The sequence below is a fragment of the Sorex fumeus genome, unplaced genomic scaffold, assembly GCF_029834395.1.
Source record: "Sorex fumeus unplaced genomic scaffold, SorFum_2.1 ptg000008l, whole genome shotgun sequence".
Lineage (NCBI taxonomy): Eukaryota > Metazoa > Chordata > Mammalia > Eulipotyphla > Soricidae > Sorex > Sorex fumeus.
In genome coordinates, this window is record NW_026606065.1 from 14,854,962 (window position 1) to 14,879,110 (window position 24,149).

Here is a 24,149-nt window from a genome sequence, read left to right on the forward strand (position 1 = left end):
GTTAACTCCAGCGACCCAGCCCCAAGGAGATTCCAGGACATTCCAAGTCAGAAGGTTCTCGAACCCCCCTTTCAATCTGGTTAATTCCAGTGACCCAGCCCCAAGGAGATTCCAGAACATTCTGAGTCAGAAGGATCTATAAGAGCCAGCTCGAGAGCCCACTTGGCGCTCTCTCCACCCTCGGAGAAGCCTGCGTTCCCTCTGGACGCGTTACTCTCTCTCTCTTACTATCTGCTTATCCCTTTCTCTGCCTTTCCAAAAGCCTCCAAATAAAACCTGTTACTTCACTGCTCATCTACTCCTGAAATTATTTTCTGCGAGCAAGACAAGAACCCCAGAAACCTCGGGTAAGGCTTGGGACTGGTCTCTCCTTTCCTGCAAAGAGTGAATTCTCGCCCCAACTTGAGTCCGTGGCTCCCCGAGCAATCGGGTGGCGGGGATTAACTCCCGAACCGAGAAGATTAAGCGGACTTCAGGTGTGGCTTGACGGCCACCTTGTGGGGCTGGCGGGCCTTAGGCCCATGCCGAGCAGGTGCTCACTGCAGACTTTACCGGTCCTAGCCTACCCAGGTCCCGGGTGGCAGAGGCGGGTGGGGAGAAAGTGACCGTCTTTCTCCTCCCCACTTCACATATGTCATCCGTGGGGCCCACCGACATCAAAGTGATCAAATGGGAGAAAGGAAAATTGGCCTAGAGTTGTTAGGCCTGTATTAGATCTTACCTCTAAGCCCAAGACCATCAGAAGAATTTAGCAGGAAGATACAGACGTTTAGAGTACAATAAAATGACTTAAAGCTAAAATTCAAGTGGCTATCTGGAATAGAATAGATAGATCTCTGTGAAACACTTGTGGGTCCAGAGAGCTATTACGCCTGTTTAAGGCAGTATTAATTCACGTTAGAACTTCAGTCTTTATTCTGTCTGGGTAGGGACACTCCCATTGCAGAATTCCAATATGAAGTAGACTTTTTGTAGGGAATGTTATCATCACATAATAAATTACAGGGAGCTAGCTGCAAAACTAATAAAGCTGTGCTACGTTGTGTTTGTTTACTTCTGCAGTTAAGTACGTACTCATATGCCAAGAGACACAAGCGGCTCTCTTAGGGACTCTTTGGGCTTCGTTAAAGATATAGTGCAGTATTTGCCTGGCCTACTTTCGGATATTACAAGAGTTGTAACACCATGCTGACAAACACCATGCTGACAAACCCAAATACCCTTCGGTGTCAAGTCACTGTGGAAATTCACAGGCATGGACAGACTTAAACAGAAGGCCAGACGTTAATTCAGGCAGTGGTGACCTGAGAGAAGCGAGCCCCCGGACCCAGCAAATTGTGTCATCTGGACAAGGGGTTAAGTTTTTTTTCTTCCTCATCTTCCTGCTAGGGTGCTCAATGGTCCTGCTCATGACATAGCCTTGACTAGTAAACTTCCATCGCGGAAGAAGTGGAAACCTCGAAGGATGTTTTGAATTTCCGGAGACATTCCATTCGGCCCTTCCGGGGCGGGGCGAGGGGGTGGGTTCTTCATCCTTTTCGGCCCAATCGGAGATCCCAAACAGGCCGCGTTGCCTAGCGACAGGCAAGACACCGCCTCCCCGCGGGGCCCTGGCCGCGGGATGACGTCACGGCGTCCGTGGCGCGCCCCGCCCCCTCCCGCCCCAGCGCCAGGGGACGCTCTCGGGCCGGGTCTCCTTGGCAACCATTAGCTCCGCCCCTCTGGCCCTTTAACCTTTAGGGTGCGCGGCGGCCGCGGCCCTCTCACTCTTCCCCCTTCTCTCCCCCCTCCCTACCCTTCCCCACCCCCTGCCCTCGGGGCCGTCGGGAGCCGGAAGCGAAGATGGCGGCGGCGGCGGCCGGCGCGGCGTCGGCGGACCTGGTGATCGGCTGGTGCATCTTCGGCCTTTTACTCCTGGTAGGGGAGGCGCTTGGCGTTTTCCCAGGTTTGGGACGGGTGGGAGAGAGGGAGGGGCCGGGACTGCCGAGACCCTCCTCGCCCCGCCCCGCCCGGGACTCTCGGGGCTGGGGGTGGGGGGCGCTCCCGGGCTGCCGGGGCGCAGGTGGACGCGGGGAGGCACCGACTTCCGGCCACCGCTCCCGTGTGGGCTCGCGTGGGCGGGCAGGAGTGGGGGGTGTGTGTGTGGAGGGGGCGGAGGAGACCCTCCCCCACTCCCCATCCCCCCGGGTTGACCGGGTGCGGCTGGTCGCGGGGCCCCACAGGGCCGCTGCAGGAGGCCGAGTTTGGCCAAGTTGGGAAAGGCGCCGGGCACCGTGGATGGCTGGGAGCTCCAAACGTTTTTTTTTTTTTCTCCCCGCATTCCTCACACGTAGGGTTCTGTTCCGTCCACCTTCTTGCGTTGCTCCACCTTGTCGTGGTTTCTGGCCTCCAGATCTGTCTTTCCAGTCTGTTTTTTTTTTTTTTTAATTTTTGGGTCACACCCGGCAATGTAACAAGGTAACAAAGTAACAAGGGTTACTTCTGGCTCTGCACTCCGGAGTGAACTCCTGGCGGTGCTCGGGGGACCTTACGGGATGCTGGGTATCAAACCCGGGTTCGCCGCGTGCAAGGCAAACGCCCTACCCCCTGTGCTATCGCTCCAGCCCCAGTCTTTCCTGTCTGTTGTGGTCGGGGCGGAAGGCGCTGCCCGGACCGAGCTGTTGCACACCTGAGTGTCAGGTGATTCTCTCCCAGGCCCCATCCATCTCTGGTCCCTCTGTTGCCTGCATTATTTCAGGAGCAGAGCATGGTCTGCGGTGCTTTTTAAACGACCCTACACCGTGTTGAGGGTCCTGTGTTTATTAGTAAATTCAGTTTTGTGATTCTTTATGTGCGCAGCCACCCCTCCTCCCCCAGTTCTTCTGTCTTTTTTTGTTTTTTTGTTTTAGTTCCGGTTCCTTTTTTTCTGTCCTACTGGGGCTTTTTGGCATTATGAAAGCAAACAAGAAACAAGACTTACACATCAGTTCTGGGAAGCCAGAATTACTTGATTTTACTTGATTATATCGAACGAAACCTATGTGCAATGATTGTAGAACAGAGTTTCTAAAGAACCAAATGTTTTAGGGAAATACTTTAGGAAATATTTAGGAAAAGCCTTCTCCTGTTGTGTAGACCTTTCACGGACTACCACTCTGTTAAAAAAAAATGAAGTTATGGTCTTTGGGTTAAAATGGGTGGTCATTGAAGGGGTTATGCTAAGTGAAATAAAGAGAGAGTTATGGGATGGTTTTGTTCATATGTGGATTATGAATTACTATGGAACAGATAAACACGAAATTAATTCCTAGATTTAAAGTGACTTCAAGTGGTCACCAGAATAAAAGGGAGGGTATTGAGAGGCACCAGGAATTGGGATGGGGGTGGTGGTGGAAGGGGTGGCTCTTTAAGCTGCATATAGAGGTTGAGACTAGGTGGAAATTCTGTAATATTGTAAACTAGTTAATGTCAGTTGAAAGACAAAGGAACGAAACAACTTGTCTTCTCACTCCTGGAAAATAATACTTCCTTAACATTGGACCGTGCTGGCAGAGAAAATGGGAACATTGAAGTGTGGCTCTGATCTTCAAAATTATCCAGTCTGGTACTTAAGGGAGGTCCCAGACTTTTTTAGGCCATGGTCATTTGGTTTAGAAGAAAAAGGAAGTACTATATAATTGATATCAGGGTCTAGTTGAATATCTTGGTAGCTGTCAGTAAAAGCCCAAGAGTTGAAGGTTAAAACAAAGTGTGACCATTTGAGAATGATAAGTGGGGAAATAAAGTTTGTGGAGTAGGTATTTTAAGTACTGGAAACCAAAGTATAATTTTGCAAATAGGCGAGAATAGAAAATTATATTGGAAGAAAGTGGAATTGAGGAATACTTTGGGTAGATGAAGGTGAAGAAAGGAGCACATTTAAAGTTACTAATTGGGTTAGTTGTATTATAATGAAACAAAAAAGAAGGAATTCAGTAGTTTGAAGCTGAATATTAGAATAGGGTCAATATATAGGCTTTAAAAAATTAGATTCTTACATATTCTAAATTCAATCTTTTGAGATGTGTTATATTTTATTGTATGTAAAGGAAATCTTTCAGTGATAATTGGTAATACCGTCTTTTGAGTCCTCGGAATTATTAACTGCACCCTTTTCAAAAAAAAAAAAATCAATGCCCCCACCTACAGCGGTAGGGCGTTTGCCTTGCACGCAGCCAACATGGCCGACCCGAGTTCGATTCCTCCGCCCCTCCAGGAGAGCCGGGTAAGCTACCGAGAGTATCTCGCCCGCACGGCAGAGCCTGGCAAGCTCCCCGGACGTATTGGATATGCCAAACACAGTAAGAACAAAGTAACAACAAAGTCTCCAATGGAGACGTTACTGGGCCCGCTCGAGCAAGATCCTCGAGCAAATCGATGATCAACGGGAGGGCCTCTCGAGCAAGATGGCCTCTCGAGCCCCCACCTCCAGATCTGTGCTCCTTAAAATGAACAAAACTAGGGCTGAAGTAGTAGCACAGCCGGTAGGGTGTTTGCCTTGCATGTGACCTACCAGGGTTCAATTCCCAGCATCCCATATGGTTCTCCGAGCAGCACCAGGAATGATTCCTGAGTGCAGAGCCAGGAGTAACCCCTGAGCATTGCTGGGTGTGACCCAAAAAGCAAAAAAAGCAAAAAAAACAAAAAACAAAAACAAAAAAACAAAACCATCCTCCAGTGCACCTAGACTATTATACTGCCACCTCCTCTGCCCATATACCTTATTTCAGAAGCAGAGCAGGAAGAAGTTTTGGGAAACCCTGCTTTAGATTGTTGTGGATATTGTTTTTTGATATCACACTCAAACTGAGATATAATTTTCATGTTTACTAGGATCTAAAATCCTATATACAAACTTTTTTGTCTCATATCAGAAATTCCTTGGTTTCTGCTGTACTTCAAATGGATCCCCCTTCCATGCATGCTTTTTTTTGTGTGTGTATGTGTGTGATGAGGGTGGGGGTGGGGGTGGGGTGTGATGAGCTGGGTGGTACTTTCCAAGAGATATTCAGGAGGCCTGTGGGTCCCTTCTAGGGATTTTTCTGTGTTGTTGACTGTTGGTTCGAAGATGCTGGGGGTTATCTCTGCCACCCTTTGCTGCTCAGGGGCCTCCAAAAACCATGCCTTGTAATATTGCTAGTAGGGGATGGGGAGGGGAGAGGAGTATTCTGTGATGCTGGGAACCAAACCCGGATTGACTGCACCTTTACCCTGGTACTATTTCTTCAGCACCCTCACACAGTGATTCATTGTATAACACAGTGATTCATTGTTCTTTTAGTAAGTGTAAGTTTCCTTGAATGATGAAGATTTTACCAATATGAATACATTTTATGACATGCCAAAATATCACATTCATTGCTGTCACCACTGATCTTGGCAGAATTGGCTGAGAAATAAGATTTAAGAACCATCAATAGATTGTCCAAAGTTCTGATTTTTATTTGAAAGCTTTATTGGACTTTATCATTGGCAACAAATATTCATAGTTTTTTTCCCCCCAATAATGTGATAGGTTTCCTTGGTTAATTTTCACAAAACTGACCAAAAACACAAGTCTAAACACCATATTCACTGTGCTTTCAAGTAAAAATGATTCTTGGAAAGTGTGAGCTTTTTGTTTGAGCTTCAGTTGTATCAAAATGGTTTTTTTGGAGCTAGTCATCAGAACTTTCTATGCAGTAGAACTTCAATGCATATGTCACATTTCCCCCCCGTGGAGTATTTAAAAGACCCAAAGCCTTATGTTTAATAAAATTAACTTTCTGCTTCCTTGAGCACAATCTTAAGTGAAATTTTTCCAAAGAGATTGGTGGCGAAGATTACAATGACTTTGATATGATTAGGCCCCGTTGTTTTGGTTCATACTGTGTTTGCCAGCAGTTTTGCACATGTCTTATATACCATGTTGTGACGTAACACATTGATATAGTAAATACATACTGTTTTAATTGATATGGAGAATGTAAAATCAACATAGTTATGAAAATAAATGCCCCCTTAGCATTATCAGAATATAAATTTACCAAACCCTAATATCCACATCATTTTAGTATCTCTTCAGGAAGGGTTAGGGAACTACTCTAACTCTGTTTTTCTTATTGTTAGCAAAATTATACATTTTTTAAAATGAAATGCCCTAAGATTTTATTTCATATAACATTTGCTAATGATTGCTATTTGTTAAGTAGTGACTATGGCTGGACATTATGCTAGACTCTACACCTCATTCAGTCCTTTTACCTGCTGTGAAGTGAACCTGTTTTTGTTTTGTTCTGTTGTTCTTGGCCACACCCAGTGGTGCTCAGGGGTTACTTCTAGCTCTGAACTCAGGAATCACTTCTGGCAGTTTGGGGGTCATACAGATACCAGGGAATGAACTGGAATTGCCCTCATGCAAGGCAGACACCTTACACCCTGTACTAGCTCTATGGCCACTACTATTTAGTATTTTTATTCCTATGTTATCGTTTGATAATGTTGTAACTACTGATGAATTTAATGTTCACAAATAGTTCTTTGGTACGTTTTGGTTTTTTGTTTCGGGATCAGACCTGGCTATGCTCAGGGTTTATTCTTAGTTCCACACTCAGGGTCTCAGGGATCACTTCTGGTGGGCAGTGGGGGTCTGGGTTGGGGGATTGGGTGTGCCATCTGGGGTGCTGGGGATGGAGGGGTTGAACCCTGTTTAACTTCATCCAAGGTAAGTGCCTTACACCCTGTGCTAGTACTCCAGCTCCCTAGTGCTTTCAGTTTTAAAACTGTGAAAGGATTGGGCTGGGGCTTTGTTCAGTGGGTGGGCAATTGACTTAGGCTCAGACCTGAGTATCACTGGGTGTGGCCCCAAAACATACTACCAACTAAACAAAACCTCAAAAGGATCTTAAATTCAGAGTTTTGAAACCTCAGGTTAAACTTTGTTGGCACATTCTCTCCTTTACTTATTATTATTATTATTATTCCTAATCATGTTAAAATTTGTAAAAATGCAGATTTGAAGTCCAACAAGAAAATTATTTAGCATTTTGTGTCCAATGCTGCTAATAGTATGGCTGTTGACTGGAAAGAGGGGCTTAGCTTCTGATCATTTAAATATAATTGGGGAATGTTTAAAAATTTTAAAATACATTTAAAAAGAAGCTTGCTAAAATCATTAAAAAGGTGTCACTATTGTAAAAATTGGCTGGAGCGATAGCACAGCGGGTAGGGCGTTCGCCTTACAAGCGGCCAACATGGCCGACCCGAGTTCGATTCCTCCGCCCCTCTCGGAGAGCCCGGCAAGCTACCGAGAGTATTGGATATGCCAGACACAGTAACAACAAAGTCTCCAATGGAGACGTTACTGGGCCCGCTCGAGCAAATCGACGATCAACGGGAGGGCCTTTACCTTTACCTTTACCTTTATTGTAAAAATTATATTTAAGAATTATTAGAAGTGGCTTATAACAATAATTTGTCAAACCCCAAAATAAAACTATTACATAGCTAATTTTAGAATTTGATTAAAATTATTGTTTGGTTCCCCCTAACATTCAGTTTTCAAAGTCTTAATTCTGTTATTTTTCCTGCTTTTCTGATGCCCTAGTAGTATTGGTAAGATGAAGGAATGGCATGACTTGGATGGATCTCAAATGCATTATGTTAAGTGAAAGAAGCTAGGCTCAAAAGATGACATCTCTATATAATGTAGAGCTATATGGGCTGGAGTGATAGCACAGCCGGTAAGGCGTTTGCCTTGCACGTGGCCGATCTGGGTTCGATTCCTCCGCCCCTTGGAGAGCCCGGCAAGCTACTGAGAGTTTCTCGCCTGCATGGCAAAGCCTGGCAAGCTACCCATGATATATTCGATATGCCCAAAACAGTAAAAACAAATCTCACAATTTGTTGTGAGATGTTACTGGTGCCTGCTCGAACAAATCGATGAACAACGGGAGGACAGTGCTACAGTGCAGTAGAGCTATATAGAGAGAAGATGAATATATATGTGTGTGTGTGTGTGTGTGTGTGTGTGTGTATGTGTGTGTATATATACACACACATACAGTGAAGTTAATAGGAATAGATAACAGTGATTGTTTAGGGTGGAGTGTAGATAGATGTTAAGTGAAAAGTGGCAAAGGGTGTTTTTCTGGCTGATGGAGCTATCTTTATAACCATCGTGACTCTGCTCAGGAGTCACTCCCAGTGGTGCTTGAGGATCTGTGTGCAGTGCCTGGAATCAAATCCAGAGTCAGCTGCATTCCAGGTGATCCTCAGTGCTACTGCTGCAGCCACTGTCTTTATACCTTATTGTAATGTTTGGACATTAGGACATTACTTTAGTTCCAGTTGTTAAAGTTCCTTTAGAATGGCAGCTTTCAAGTTTGATTCAGATTGGAATCCTCAGACGTTTAAAATGGTGAAGCCTGAAAGAAACTACTTTTGATGTTGATTTTTATTTGGGGGCCATACCTGGTCTGTGCTGGTTTACTCCTGGCTCCACTAGGGAAACAAGCAATTGTAGTGTGCGGGATTGAACTGGGGTCAGCCACTAGCAAGACAGGCTTTCTGTCCCATTCTCTATGGTCTTGAGGTTCATGAAAAATTGATTTGGAGAGAGAGTCCAAATGGTTTCTTGAATGATATTGTTTCACACACTGTTATTTCATTATGTTCTGATAAAAAAATAATCCCTGGTCAGTATTCAATGAAATAATCTTATCTGGGTACCTGCTTTCTTCATAGTCAGAGTTGACAATCTCTGAAATCCGCTACATTGAGTTTCTTAAAATAAAATTCCTGGACCAACAGCAGCCTTGAATAAGGACTTTATCAAGTCTTCCAAGTGATAGTGATGCTCTTTAAGGTTAGAGAAACATGAGAATAAAGACACATGTCTCTTTCAGTATGAAGATCACTGTCACTGTCCTCCCATTGTCCATCGATTTGCTTGAGCGGGCCCAGTAACGTCTCCATTGTGACAATTGTTACTGTGTTTGGCATATCGAATACGTCACGGGTAGCTTGCCAGGCTTTGCCATGTGGGCGAGATACTCTTGGTAGCTTGCTGGGCTCTCCGAGAGGAGCAGAGGAATCGAATCCGGCTTGGCCGGGCTGGCTGTGCACAAGGCAAACGCCCTACCCGCTGTGCTATCGCTCTAGCCCCAATATGAAGATATATGCTAACAAAAGTGCCTAGACCATTTAGTCTACCTCAGTATATTTGGGGGTACTTTTTCCACTGGCAAGTTCCTAGCAGTGCACATGTATCATTTCCAATGTTCATGTTCCTTTAATTCTCTATAAAATTTAAATTGTAGTATAATGTGTCAATTGCTTAGTGAGTATTGGTAGTTAACCTGTAGCTGAATTTCACTTATTCTTGAATTACATAATGAGCAGAAGTTAATTTCCGGTCAAGTTCTAGGACAGAACAGCTGTCTACTTTAGGTTGGACAGATGAGAAATTGATTTGGAGAGAGAGTCCAAATAAGGACATAGAGGAAAAATATTCAAAGCAAGTTATAGCTGTGATATATTGAAATCATTAATGGTTATACCTTATTCGATGAGCGTATTGAAACCGCAGTGTTATTAATTGTATTAGTTTTTGGTCTTGCTGCATCTGAGACTTCCTGGATTCATGAAAAGGGTTTTGAAAATTAAGTATTGAACAAGTTTATAAGGGTAGTGGACCTTTCTAAAATATAAAATAACCTTTACTTCATCAACTGTCCCTTTGAGACCTGTATTAAAATTGGTTTTATACAAGGTCCAGGAGAACTGGTCCATGGTTGAAAACCTGTCTCAAATGCTAGGGGGAAAGGCAGTTGGGTTAGAAGGGACTGCCAGAACAAAAATAGTTGAAAATGATCACTCTAGATAAGAACTCTATGATGAAAAACAGGTAAAGGAACAAACATGATTACTTCTCAGTGCCTGTATTGCAAACCATAATACCCCAAAGGGGTGGGGGTAGTGAAGGGAGGCAGAAGAAAGAGAGGGGGGGGATAGAGGGGGAGGGAGGGTGGGGGAGGGTGGGAGAGAGAGAGAGACACAGAGAGAGAGAGAGAGAGAGACAGAGAAGGGAGGAGAGACTTCTGTGGAGACAGGCTGGGAGGGTATCGGAGGAAAAACTGGGGACATTGGTGGTGGAAATGTACACACTGGTGAAGGGAAGGGTGTTAGAACACTGTATGACTAAAACCTAAAGCCATGATCAGCTTTGTAACTGTTTCTCATAGTGACTCAAAAAAAAATGGTTTTATAGAATAGTAACAGGACAGTAACAGAACATTTCTTTTTGTTTTGTTTCAGGCTATTTTGGCATTCTGCTGGATTTATGTTCGCAAATACCAGAGTCAGCGAGAAAGTGAAGTTGTCTCCACTATAACGGCAATTTTCTCTCTGGCAATTGCACTTATTACATCGGCACTTCTACCAGTTGATATATTTTTGGTGTCATATATGAAAAATCAAAATGGTACATTTAAGGTAATTATCATATTTTTTCTTTCAAAGTTGTGGTAGTTTTGAGGGGGCGGGGTGTCGAACAACTTTTCTAAATGGTATTCAGGAGGCCCAGGGGTACCTCATGGAAATTCTTGGCCAACTGACATGATGGTTCAATTCAAAGATGCTATCTGGACCACCCACTGATACTGCACCATACCCAAGGCCTTTATGTTATAACTTGCATTGTTCCAGTCGCATTGTGGTGCCAGGGTTTGAACAGAGATGCGCTGCGTGGAAGGTGTCCTCTTTAACCTCTGTACTATGCTCTCTGGCTTGGTAACTAAGTATTAGCAGTCCAGTATATATATTGTGTTTTGTTTTGTTCCTTGGGAAGAAAAGAGAATGAAAATAAAGCAAATTATACTATAAACAGACTATTAACCAACATGTTTTGCCAGATATGAAGAATGACATTTATTAATCTGAAAATATATTAGTCATGATAGGTTTTATTTTTGTGCCTCTGATAGCTTCCATGAAGTTTTACTTGATTTTCCCTAACTTAGTAAATAGTGAGAAGAGCTTTCATTAACTTTCCATTAGGATCTTAAATATTGGGGATTTTCAGTCAATGTACTAGATAGCGAGGGAGAAAAATGATGGGATGTATACAATCTGTAACTGTCTAGCATGGATATTTGACCAAGTGTATTACCTTTTCTGGACCTCAAATTCCTTAGTTTTATTTACTAATTATATTTGTGTTATATTATGTGCCTCATCTGGTACTAGAGGTTGAACCTCGGCTCCCACACATGCTAGGCATATTCCTGGCTCAAGTTCTTCTTTCTGAAAATGAAGCTCTTGAGCTTAAATATTTCTGAGTTTTTGTTTATGGAAATTTATTTTACATTTATTAGCTGAGCTCCTCTGAGGGAAGATCTATTTTTTTTCTCCCATATGTAATGTGTAGTAGGTCCTAAAAACAGAATAAAATATTATTTCAGTTACCTTAGTAGTGCGTGGTTTCCAAATAAGATCCTGAACTGGGCCAACTGGGCTTAAGTAATTTGACAATATTTTTGTAGTTAAGTTTAGGTATATTGTGATTACTGTAAAGCTACATTTATTTTATGTGGCTAAGTCATTAATTATGCAAGAATTAATGGAGCTCTTAGTTTGTGAGAAACTGTATGAAGATATTAGCTGTTGAATAATTAGTATATATCATACTCTGCTCTAAATCATGTACGTACATTAAATCCCTTTTCCCCAAATGCTCCTATGAAGTAGTTAAGTTTTAAACAGGATTTTAAAAGGCAATAAACCAAGATTCAGAAAGGTGAAGTAACTTACCTAAGGTCTTTTCAACTAGTGAGTGCTGGAGATGGGATTTGAAGCTCTGCAGTCTGGTTCTAGACTTTTCATTCACTAGGGGATGCGCGCGCACACACACACACACACACACACACACACAAACACAGACATACTCTGGACATTTTATATATAGAGAAGTAGCAAATCGATGAACAATGGGAGGACAGTTCAGTGCTCCTATTAACATATGGTAAGCACGATATATATTCTTTCCCCTTTATGTATATGGGTGTTTATTTCCTAACATATTTTTAGACAAAAATTTCATGCACAAAATCTATTGGTTTCAACTTTTCTGTTTCCCCCTCACTCAGCTGGTAGAGGGATGAAAGATATAGTACAGGGATTAAGCTGCCAAAAGTCCTGGTAGAGACAGATACCCATGCTCTGACCCAGGTTGCATCCCTGGCTCTGCATATGGTCCCCTAAACCACTCTAGAAGTGATCCCTAAGCATAAAACCAGGAGCAAGCCCTGAGAACTGCTAGTAGAACTACCAAAAAAAAAAAAAAGATTTTTCACATTTTTTTTCTGTTAAGGCATTTGTCAGTAAATTCATAGATGTCTGTTGCAGGTGCTGTTTAGAGAGTAATATGAAAATACTAAAAAGTGTACATTTTTTAGAAAAATTAAATGCTGAATTTTTCCTAAGAGTCAGGACTTCTGTTACTGACTTAATTTCTTAAAGTGTTTGTAGAAAAGACCTGACCTGGATTAATTAGACCTTTGTTACTTAATAGAATGATCTGTCATTTAGATTGTCCAAGTTTGATTTTATTTATGTATGCAGAACATTTAGGATATTCAACAAAAAAACTTGCCATTAGTTGCCAGATTGGCTTCATTTGTATGATTCTTTTAAAAAAGATTTAAATTATGTTTCCTAACCTCTGTAATTTAAATACTTGCGTGGGATAATGTAAAATAATTCACACTATGTTTTGTTTGTTTTTTTGGGCCACACCTAGCAGTGTTCAGGGCTTACTCCCAGCCCTACACTCAGGCATTATTGCTGGCAGTGCTCAGGGAAGGGATGCCAAGGGTCAAATGTGGATTGGCTGCAGCAAGGCAAGCAGCCTACCCGCTGTACTATCTCTTTGGTTCCAGAATTTATGCTATTTTAAGTATTTTGAAAAATGTATCTTATGCTCAAATACCTTCATTCAAAAATAAATCGTATCTGTCATTCTTTAAGACAAATTTATCATTGTTTTCTGTTGTCCTTTGGACAAAATCCCAAATACTTTGTGTAACTCATAAGCTCTCACTCCTAGTTTCTTTTACCTTTCTAAAATTTAGCAAATCTGTATTTAGCTTCTTGCAGGGTTTTTTTTTTCCCCCCCTAAATTGTTTATGTAACTTGATAAGCATTTCTTTATCTCCTCTCTGCTGTTTTCTCCTCTTCCCTATGAACGACCTTTCTTCCTTTAGATCCTAGTTTACAGTATTTTTGGAAAAATTTCCCTAATCTTCAGTTAGTCTGAGTTAGATATCTCCTGTGGGCTTGCTTCTCCAAACTGTGTCATCTTCTTCACTGTCACTGTCCTCCCATTGTTCATCGATTTGCTCGAGCGGGCACCAGTAACATCTCCATTGTGAGACTTGTTGTTACTGTTTTTGGCATATCGAATACGCCACAGGGAGCTTGTCAGGCTCTGCTGTGCAGACGTGATATTCTTGGTAGCTTGCCGGGCTCTCCGAGAGGGATGGAAGAATTGAACCCGGGTCGACTGTGTGCAAGGCAAATGCCCAACCTGCTGTGCTATCTTCTTAGTGAAATTTATTAATTGATCTCTCACTTTTTTTTTTTTTGCCTGTTTGTTTATGGGCCACACCCGACTGTGCTTAGGATTTACAGTTGGACTCTGAATTCAGGAATCACTTCACTCAGGGGGCCATATGGAATGCCAGGGATCCAACTGGGTTAGCCATGTGCAAGGCAAATGCCCTACCCAGTGTACTATCTCTCTGGCTTCTGTGACTCACTTTTTTTGAAATACAAACCATATGTGTATGAATTAATTATAAATTTGTAAGTGATATTCCATTATATTAAGCCCTCGTATTTTTATTTTTAATTAAATGAATGTTGCATTTACATGTCTGCTTTTTTCGTTTTCAATCCTAGGACTGGGCTAATGCCAATGTTAGCAAACAGATTGAGGATACTGTATTATATGGCTACTACAGTAAGTATTTTACTCAATTTCATTTCCTTTCTGAGCTGTCAGCTAAAAAAGTAGAATAAAGCTATGTAAAAACTTAAATTATTTTTTCTCACATTTCAGATGGCAGGACAGCTTCTGTCACCAAGCCTACAAATACCTTTATTCTCATAATGCTGAAAGTTATTTAACCTACTGGTTTCACTTAGGGTCATTAGCATATCATTGTGGTATGAAATCTTGGGTCTTTTTCTATTACAGTTAATTTTTAGCTTGTGCTTTTGATTTAGGTCTCCGTTTTCAGTTTTTTTCCCCCCTCATTAAGGATTCTAGTTAGAGTGTCTTCTCTGTAGAGTTTGTGGTATCAACTGTAGTACACTGTAAAGAGCATTTTCATTGGGATTGGGGTTCAGTGAACCCTTGTTTCCTCCTCTTCTTTTCTACTTTGTAGTGCTGTACTATAAAAAGCTTTATAAGACAACCTAAATGTTTCTAAAATTTTATCATCAAGTAAACATTTAACTTGTGTTTTTATAAAAAATGCTTGGGCGCTTTGCTGGGAAAGGGCTGTTATTGTTAGTGGTAACATTCTCATGGCTGGTGGTCTCTTGCTCTGTTACGTGAGAGAAGTTAACCTGCAGTGCAGTGGCCGTCGAAAGCTGGCTTATTTTCCAAGGCATGAGCGAAACAAAATCTCTAGAGAGAGAAATCCGGACTGATATGGAAGGCAGCAATGTGGGTTTCTCAAAGTGGTAATTTTTTAGTAGGCTTTTATAGTTTGCTGATCCCGGGGCAGCCAGGCTCTGACCTGGAGTCCCAGGGAGAGGGGAGCAGGGTGGCAGTAGGCTTGTATACCATACCCAGCTGTGTAGAGTTGACTCCATCACTCCTGGCCATGCTTGGGTGACCGTATGTGGTGTGGGAATTGAGCTAGGTAGGCCAAGTGCAAGGTAGGTGCCCTACCCACTGTACTATCTATATCTCTGTCCTAGTGTCTAGTCCTTTTAAGGTAAACTGAGGAGAGTGTCCGTCAGGCTAGAGGCATGTGTTCAGTTTCCTCTATGAGGGAAGGGAGAAAAAGCCTGGGTTTGAAAACCCAGGTTTAACTTTACCTCCTATGTTTCCACCTCCCTATGCAACAAGAAAAAGATATAAGGAAAATGAGTATTGAATGAATAGTTATCAGTTTTGACCCTGTATGTCTTTGGCTAGGTAAATGGGATAATTTTAGAAGGCTTTTAGATTTCCCAGAATATTCTTATACTCTGACTATTTGAAACTAGGCTAGTAATGGTTGATCACAGTGTTGTCTAAATTACTCTCTATCATAGTGTTTTGTTTTTAAAAGTTAACTATTTCCCATTGTATTTAGGAGAAATAAAGAATGCTTGGAAATCCAAATGCCTTATGTATACAAGTTAATTTTCACATTGTAATTGTAATTGTAATCAGAAAATTTTAAAAATATATGATTTATGTGAATTTTTAACAAATGTGCTTTGTATAAATTACAATTCAAAAAATTTGTAAAATGATTGTATATTTTGTTCTGTAGTTTTTGCTCATACTTTGATCGCTTTTTATTCATTTGTTCTTTCTTGTAGTTGATAAGTTGTTTGAAAAAAATAACTTGTTTTATGACTGATTCTTACCAGTGTCTGTGGACATGATGTTTTCGTGTTTTTTCTTAATGTTTTATATTTGGGGGTTTAATAAACAAAGTCTTTATTTTTTCACTTGCTCGTATCAGTCTTGGACTGGAGCAATAGCACAGCGGTAGGGCGTGTTAGTGTTACAGTCATACAATGATCCAATACCTATCCCTCTACCAGAGCACATTTCCACCACCAGTGTCCCCAGTAATCCCCACCTCCCCATCCCAAACCTCCCCCTGCCTCTGTGGCAGACAATTTCCTCCATACTCTCTCTCTACTTTTGGGCAATATGGTTTGCAAATAGATACTGAGAGGCTATTATGTTTGGTCTTTTATCTACTTTCAGCACTCATCTCCCATCCCTAACGATCCCTCCAACCATCATTGACTTAGTGATCCCTTCTCTATTCCAGCTGCTTTCTCACCCAGCTCATGAAGCAGGCTTCCAACTATGGAGCATTATTCCTGGCCCTTGTGTCTACTATCCTTGGGTGTCAGTCTCATAGTGTATTATTTTATATTCCACAAATGAGTGCAGTCCTTCTGTGTCCATCCCTCTCTTTCTGGCTCATTTCACTTTGCATGATGCACTCCATGACCATCCACTTATAAACAAATTTCATGACTTCATCTTTCCTAGCAACTGCATAGTATGCCATTGTGTAGATGTATCAGCGTTTCTTTAACCAGTTGTCTGTTCTCAGGCACTTGGGTTGTTTCCAGATTCTGCCTATTATGAACAGTGCTGTAATGAATGTATAAGTACAGCCATCATTTCTACTATGCTTTTTTGTACCCTCGGGGTATATTCCCAGAAGTGGTACTGCAGGATCATATGGAAGCTCAGTTTCTAGTTTTTAAAGGAATGCTCATATTGTTCTCCAAAAAGGCTGGACCAGTCAGCATTCCCACCAACAATGAAAAAGGCTCCCTTTCTCCCCATGTCTGTGCCAGCACTGGTTGTTCTCTTTTTGATGTGCCAGTCTCTGTGGTGTGAGATGATACCTCATTGTTGTTTTGATGATTTGCGTCTCCCTGATGATTAGCGATATAGAACATTTTTTCGTGTGCCTTTGGCCATTTGTATTTCTTTTTTGAGGACGCTTCTGTTCATTTCTTCTCCTCATTTTTGATGGGGTTCGAGGCTTTTTTCTCGTACAGTTCTACTGGTTTCTTATTAGATGGGCATTGGGTAAATATTCTTTTCCATTCCGTGGACTCTCTGTATTTTGGTCATTGTTTCCTTTGAGGTGCAGAAGCTTCTCAGTTTCGTGCAGTCCCACTTATTTATGTTTGTTTCCACTTGCTTGGTCAGTGGTGCTTCATTTTTAAAGATGTTTTTAGCTTCCGTGTCATGGAGGGTTCTGCCTACGCTTTCCTTCATGTACCTTATGGAAGGTCTATTAGTTTTACTTGACAGGGGAGTGGGGCGGGAACAAGTGGACAAAAAGAGTTTTGATTTGGATTTCATATATAAACAGTTACTCATATGAGGAATCAGATGGGGGAATACATTTTCTGTGTAAACAAATTATGTGTTTATATGCATGCATAAATATAAACATATGCAGATGCATTGATTGTATTTATTTAATAAAACTTACTTTAATATTTATTTCCACAGCCTTATATTCTGTTATACTCTTCTGTGTTTTCTTCTGGATCCCTTTTGTTTACTTCTACTATGAAGAAAAGGATGATGATGATAGCAGTAAATGCACTGTAAGTTTTTATTCTAATGAACTCAATTTAGGGGGAAAAGTTCTTACTTCCAGGTCCGGAGCTATAGTACAGCGAGTAGGGTACTTGCCTTACACGCAGCTGACCCACAGTTCAATCCCCAGCATCCCATATGGTCCCCCAAACATAGCCAGGAGTAATTACAGAGCCGGGGTAATCTCTGAGCATCACTGGATGTAACCCAAAAAGAAAAAAAAAATTCTTACCTCCTTTTTTAGGGAATGATATGACTTGTTTGAATTTATTATGGAGTGTATTTTATGGAAATAGATTATGAGCCCCTTAGGAAATTTTTAATTTTCCTGTAGCCACAGTTATATAACTAAAAGGAAAGAGTAAAATTATTTTAAGTGATACATTGGATTTGCATATATGTAATATATCCTAATATATTACATACTATAAATGTAACATATTCTAAATATTTAAAATAGAGTCAAAACATAATTAATGGGGTATGAGCCTTTTTCAGCTTGTCTGTAATTTAGAGTATGTGTTATAACTAAAACACATTGCAGTTTGAACTAACCATGTTTCTGGATTTCAGGAGTTCTAGAGGGATGTATTGATTCTAACTTCGGAGCATTTATAGAATTTTACTAAAATTGTAGAGTATGCATTGGAAAATTTTTCTATAAAATGCCAGGAATGAGATATGTTAGATTTTTCAGGACATACTTTCTGCTGCAGCTATTTAGCTTTGCAAGTTACAGGATAAAATGTAGCTGGAGTCAGTACTTATTGAGCATGCTGTGACCTAATGAAATAGCTAGCCCACATATTGCAGAACTCTTTTGTCATGCATAAAGAAAGAATACTTGGATATTTTATTAATCCCCAAATACCGCATACGTGAATGTCCAAAACTACAGAACAGTGTTACTTCTGTTGTTATAAAGAAGTTTTAAATATTAGCAAATTGAATTCCTGGATATCTTAAAATGCACTAATATAGTCAGGTCTCGCTCTAGATTACTTCGGTGGTTAAGAATCAGCACATTTGCATAAAAATTTTGTAGGCAAAGCAAATTTTATGTGGGAAAATATTTGTGGAAATTGGGCATTTTTCCTCGAAACCTTTAAGTCACTTGTGTTAAGATGAGGCACAAGCACATCACCAATACTTTAAATGATTCTGAGAGTAGTAATCAGTTAGCAAGAGAAAAACATATTTAAAGACTAGAGCAGCCTTGACATGATATGTTTTATAGATATATTTGTGATTTATATATTTCTACATAGTAGTACATATGTAGAAATCTATTGCTACTTATGTAGTATATATGTAGAAATAAGTAATGCATATAATACATCTCATATAACATGCGTATATTAAATGTTATAACAGTTCTTATATGAATCTATTTTGGTAAATAGAAATAGAAGATATTGTTCATTCTGCTTGCTCCCCTGTTGGGAGAATATCATATTAATTATTCTGATAACTTACTATATATGAACAGGATTAATTATGCATTAGAATGCTACTTTTCAGGAATTCTTATCATTGAAAAAAATTAAGATCTAGTGTAATTTTCAGGGTTGTTCAACATGTGCATTGTTTTTCTATAAATCTAGTCTTTTTTGAAGAAAGAAGCTTTGCGGTGTTGAATATAAATGTACATTTGTTAGCATGACTATGCTGTATTTTAAAGGGCTTGCTAAATGATGTACTTTTTCCTTTTGATATCTAGCAAATTAAAACAGCACTCAAGTATACTTTGGGATTTGCGGTGATTTGTGCACTTCTTCTTTTAGTTGGGTAAGTCTGATTCCACACTGCATACGCCAAAAATGTAGATTGTATTATTTTAATAATAATGAAAAAAAAACTCATTAAAGAATTTCTGGGAATGGAGTGGGGTTGATGGCGAACCAAAATGTATAAGGAATAAGCTGCTATTTATTTATTTACTTATTTATTTATTGTCTTCTAAGAGGTTCTCATGAAGCCCCAGGGCTCCCTCCCAGCACTTCTCCACCAGCCAGGCCAGTGGTTCAATGCTGGAGCACAAGAATATGGTGCTGTGGGACTGTGCTGTGCTGGGGATTACCCAGGCCACTCCAGTGGTGTTCTAGGACCACACCTGGCAGAGCTGTTGAGGGTGTCTCATGGGCAGAGCCCTGAGGTACTTGGGGGACTATATCGTGGTGGGGATAAGACTGGTCAGCCACATGCAAAGCATGGGTCCTAATTGCTAGACCAGGTCTCCAGCCCCCAAATCATCTTTTATAACACCAGTAAATAATTACCACTAACTTATTGTCTCTGCTGTTCTTTTGACATTTTTCTATTTGTACAAATGCATTTAGAACATCCCTCAACTTATATATATCTTTCTATACTGTAATTTTACGCAGGTATAGTTATATTTCGTGTGAATTGTATGTTATATGGTGTTTGTGTTTTATGTATTTGGCTATTTTTAGTGATGACCAAATGGACAGTTATGATTTTTGCATCTATGATACTTGAAATTGTTCTGTTTTAGTTAATAACACATTGATAAAAATTCTTGTGTATTATTTTTGAATTTTACCCATCAGGAATAAAATCTTTGATGCTTTGTCATTGAGTTCCTTTCTTAATTCTTAAGATTTTATACTTATATCATCAATGAAATTTCATACATTTCTTTATACCTTTAATTTTTTTTTTAATGTGTAAAGAAACATACCACTATAGTGGAGTATATTTATCTTTTTAAATGTAGTTCTTGATTCTTTATTTTCATGGTAGGGAATATATGGAGGTTCTAGTTTTTAAAATTTCTACTGTTATTAATTTGGTCTCATAAATTTAAATAAACTTAAAAGATTTTTGTGCATGGTGATGGCAATTGAACCTTCGCTTAACGTTCAACCTTTACTAACTCTGAGTTAAATCTCTGGCACCAGCAATTAGTTGCTGAATGTAATTTGCTATGGGATTAAGATTAGTCAGAAATTCTAATTATTCTAATTAAAACTGGCCAGTAGAGTTAGGGAAATACTACTGCTGGTAGGGTGCTTGCCTTGACACACCTGACCTGGGTTCAGTCCCTGGCACCACAACTGACCTCCAAGTTGCAAGAAGTGATCCCCAAGTGCAGAGTCAGGAATAAATCCTGAGCACCACCAGGTGTGGGACCCAAATAAACAATTTTATAAGAAAAAAAACTCATCAGTAACTCAAAGTTTTCAGAATTCTCATGTTCTTTGTCAATGCATAGTCCCAATTTTCCTTCTGGTGTATTACAAAGAAAATACATACTGAAAGAAATACTGAACATATATGTCACTGCCACTGTCACTGTCCTCCCGTTGTTCATCAATTTGCTCGAGCGGGCCCAGTAACATTGTGAGACTTGTTGTTACTGTGTTTGGCATATCGGATACATCACGAGGAGCTTGCCAGGATATGTATGTATATCCCATTAATACATATGCATGTATACATATATTACTGGTATATATGTATAGTAATAATAGTAATGATTAGTGAAAGTTTATTTTACATATGACAAAAAAAGACAATTTGCAAGCCAGAAACACACAAACCAAAATATGCAATGAGATCCAGGGATATATTGTTACAAATCAGCTTTTCTAGTGAGAAAACAATCCCTATCCTTTACTTTGATTTGTTATTAGAATTTTAGGAATGATTTTTATTGCAGTGTCATGATTTAAAATACTATTAGTGATAGTTTCATGCATGTCTTGTCCCAGCATCCCTCCTCCCACCACCAGTGTGCCTGCTTCTCTCCATCAGTGTCCCAGGCCCTCTCTCCTCCTTTTCTCAGGGAAGCTCAGTTCTGTAGACCATCTTTCTGTTACCTTTGATCATTTTCCAGCATATTTTAAAAGTGCCTCTTGGTTTTATAAAACCAGATCTATTTATTTCAATGTCCTTTATACTGTGGAGATTCATCATCTGTAAACCTAAATTATCAAGCAAGTCTAGAGATCAGTTAGCTTTTCTTAAAGGGTGGATAGTAAATATTTCAGTTTTGAGGTACATAAGATTTCTGAACCGACCATTCAGCTGTTCTCAAATAGCTATAAAATAGTCATGGGCGGTCCAAGAACAAGAGCAAGTGACTCTAGTGACTGTATTCCAGTAAAGCATTATGTACGTGTAGTACTTCGCAGTCCTAATTTAGAACATGACTGATAGTCACCAAACTTTAGCAGCCAAAAAGAATTTTTAAATTTATTTTACAATTTGTTGTTTTAATGAAAAATAGAGACCCCTATTAACTTTAGACACTTATAAATAACTTTTATGGACTAAGTTTTATACAGTTCTAATAAGCTTTTACTTGTATCATAGATCAGTGTTTCTCTTGATGATACTTAACAGTACGTTAAAAATTAGTTTCTCACTAATTCAGTAATAACAGGAAGTGACCATTTGATCAGCCAGTTTGAACAATACAACATTAACTTATTTTCTAAATATATTTTGTGTACCTAATATGTCAACAATACCATACAAGATGCTTTTGAAATAATTCTTAATAGAAAAGAAACTTTTGGGGCTGGAGTGATAGCACAGCGGGTAGGACATTTGGCTTGCACGTGGCTGACCTGGGTTCAATTCCCAGCATCCCATATGGTCCCCCAAGCACCGTCAGGAGTGATTCCCTAGTGCAGAGCCAGGAGTAACCCCTGTTCATTGCCAGGTGTGATTTTTTTTTTTTTAAAAAAAGGAAACTTTTTCTCATGGAACATACTTTTAGGAGAAGAAAAGAAAGGAAACCTAAAATAGGTTGTGTTGGACTGTGAAATTACACTTACTGCTGAGAATATAATGTTTGAGAAGACATATGAAGAAAGTAAGCATGAAAAAAAAAATAAAACAAGGTAAGGTTGCTATTAATATATGTGGGTGAATGAATGGTTTAGTCAGAGAAAAGAGGAGGTGAAAAGCCCTGAGGTAGGGACTATGATGTCACCTAGTAGTAGAGTGCATGCTTTGCCTCATGTGAACTTGGATTTGATCTGGCACAGCAGTGGGGAAGGCTTATAAGGAAAAGGGGAAGAAGGGAATATAAAAGAGGAAGAGAAGAAAGGGAGACAGAATTTTTCTGAAGAAGATGAGACTGTTAAGGTGGGGTGTGTGCCATTGAGTAATGCAATCTGACAATTTTTTTTTGTTTTTTTTTGCTTTTGGGGCCACACCTGTCGATGCTCAGGGGTTACTTCTGGCTCTGCACTCAGGAATTACTCCTGGCAGTGCTCGGGGGACCATATGGGATGCTGGGAATCGAACCTGGGTTGGCCGTGTGCAAAGCAAAAGCCCTACCGCTGCGCAATGGCTCCAGCCCCGCAGTCTGACAGTTGTTAAAAGGATATCTCTGGAAGGTATTTTGTGAATTAACTTTATGGGGTAAGGTTAGAAACTAGATCTTGCAGAAGTGTGTGATAACGTGATAACCTTGATAAAACATATGGTAGGAGTAATGATTGGAATCTGCCTATGTTTTTAGAAAGGGGCCAGCAGAATTTTCTCATAGGTCAGATAGGTGCAGTATAATAGAAAGAAATTTAGGGTATAATAGAAAGAAATTAGACCAATTGTGAAGTCTGGGAGGATTTAAAAAATTCTCTTTTTTGATACCAACTGAAATTTTGGGTGAGTTCTTAAACCCACTCTTAAGTTTGATAATTCTCTAGAAGAGCTCACGGAACCCACTGAAAACAACTATATTTATGATTACTATTTATTATAGTTAAAGAATAAAGGTTATAATTGAGGAAAAGAAGAAATGCATAGGGGAGAACCTAAAGGATTCCAGATATGGATTCTATTGTCCTCAAGACAAATTATCTTTCTGACAATGATATGTGTGTGATGTATAGGGTATTACCAACCTTGGAATCTTACATGGGCCTTAGTACTTGCATTTTTTAAAATTTAATTTTATTTTTATATAGTTGGTCACAATAATTCATTACATTTAATATTCAAACATCAATCCCACCACCATAAGAGGAAAGTGTGTGAAGATTGTTGTATTCATCCTGGAGCCATTTAAGTCCTTTTATAAGAGATTACAAACATGTATGTTAAACCAAAAAAGATAAAAAAAGTGTGCTTCTTTGGTACATCAGTGGGTTAGAGTATGAGCTCCAGAAATTCTGAAATTTAGAATATTATTATAGAGCAGATTGATTCATCGGTAAGGCCCATGTTGCTCTCTCCTTGGCTGTTGATGAGATTATATGGTGCCAGGACAGTGTGTGGGTGTGATTGCCAAGCTACTGGAAAATGTTGAAGCTGGGAGGAGGAGGCCCAGTCCCACTTTGAGCGAGCCTGGAGATTTTAGTAACGGGTCCAGCATACCTTGGTTTTTCTGCAGGTTCTCTCATGGGTGAGGCTTGTCTGAGTCTGTGGAAATTGGCCTTGAGCTTGACTGCGCTTGAGTTCTGGAGGTTTTCTGCTGCCTGGGTTCTGCTGGGATGGGGAAGGAAACTCAACCCGCCCCCCTCTGAGTTGCCCTAGTGAAGACAGCCTGGCCAGAACGCCTGGTCAGGATGTTCTATGTCACTCTCTTCCAGAAGCTTTTTTTCAGTCTCTGGAGCTTGGCTCTTGATAAGATTATTTGGTGCCCCATTGATGAGATTATATGGCGGGGCGGGGGCCGTTGGTGGGTGTGACTGCCAAGCTACTGGAAAGCTCAGAATTTTTATTGAGATTATCGTGTGCATCTGTTTGATTGATTGCCCACATGGTTATCTTAGCCTTTGAGTCAGCTCGTAACACTTGACCCAGA

The 24,149-nt window shown here is 40.2% G+C and overlaps 1 protein-coding gene across 1 annotated transcript in view; it reads left to right on the forward strand.

Annotated features, from left to right (window-relative positions):
• Positions 1-1,640: 1,640 nt before the first annotated feature.
• LMBRD1 (LMBR1 domain containing 1) overlaps positions 1,641-24,149 on the forward strand; it is an 82,076-nt gene continuing 59,567 nt past the window's right edge. The window contains exons 1-5 of the mRNA XM_056109694.1: positions 1,641-1,917; positions 10,315-10,491; positions 13,957-14,017; positions 17,273-17,370; positions 19,083-19,150. Coding sequence (XP_055965669.1) covers positions 1,843-1,917; positions 10,315-10,491; positions 13,957-14,017; positions 17,273-17,370; positions 19,083-19,150 — 479 coding nt within the window. The 5' untranslated portion in view covers positions 1,641-1,842. The remainder of the gene's footprint in view (positions 1,918-10,314; positions 10,492-13,956; positions 14,018-17,272; positions 17,371-19,082; positions 19,151-24,149) is intronic.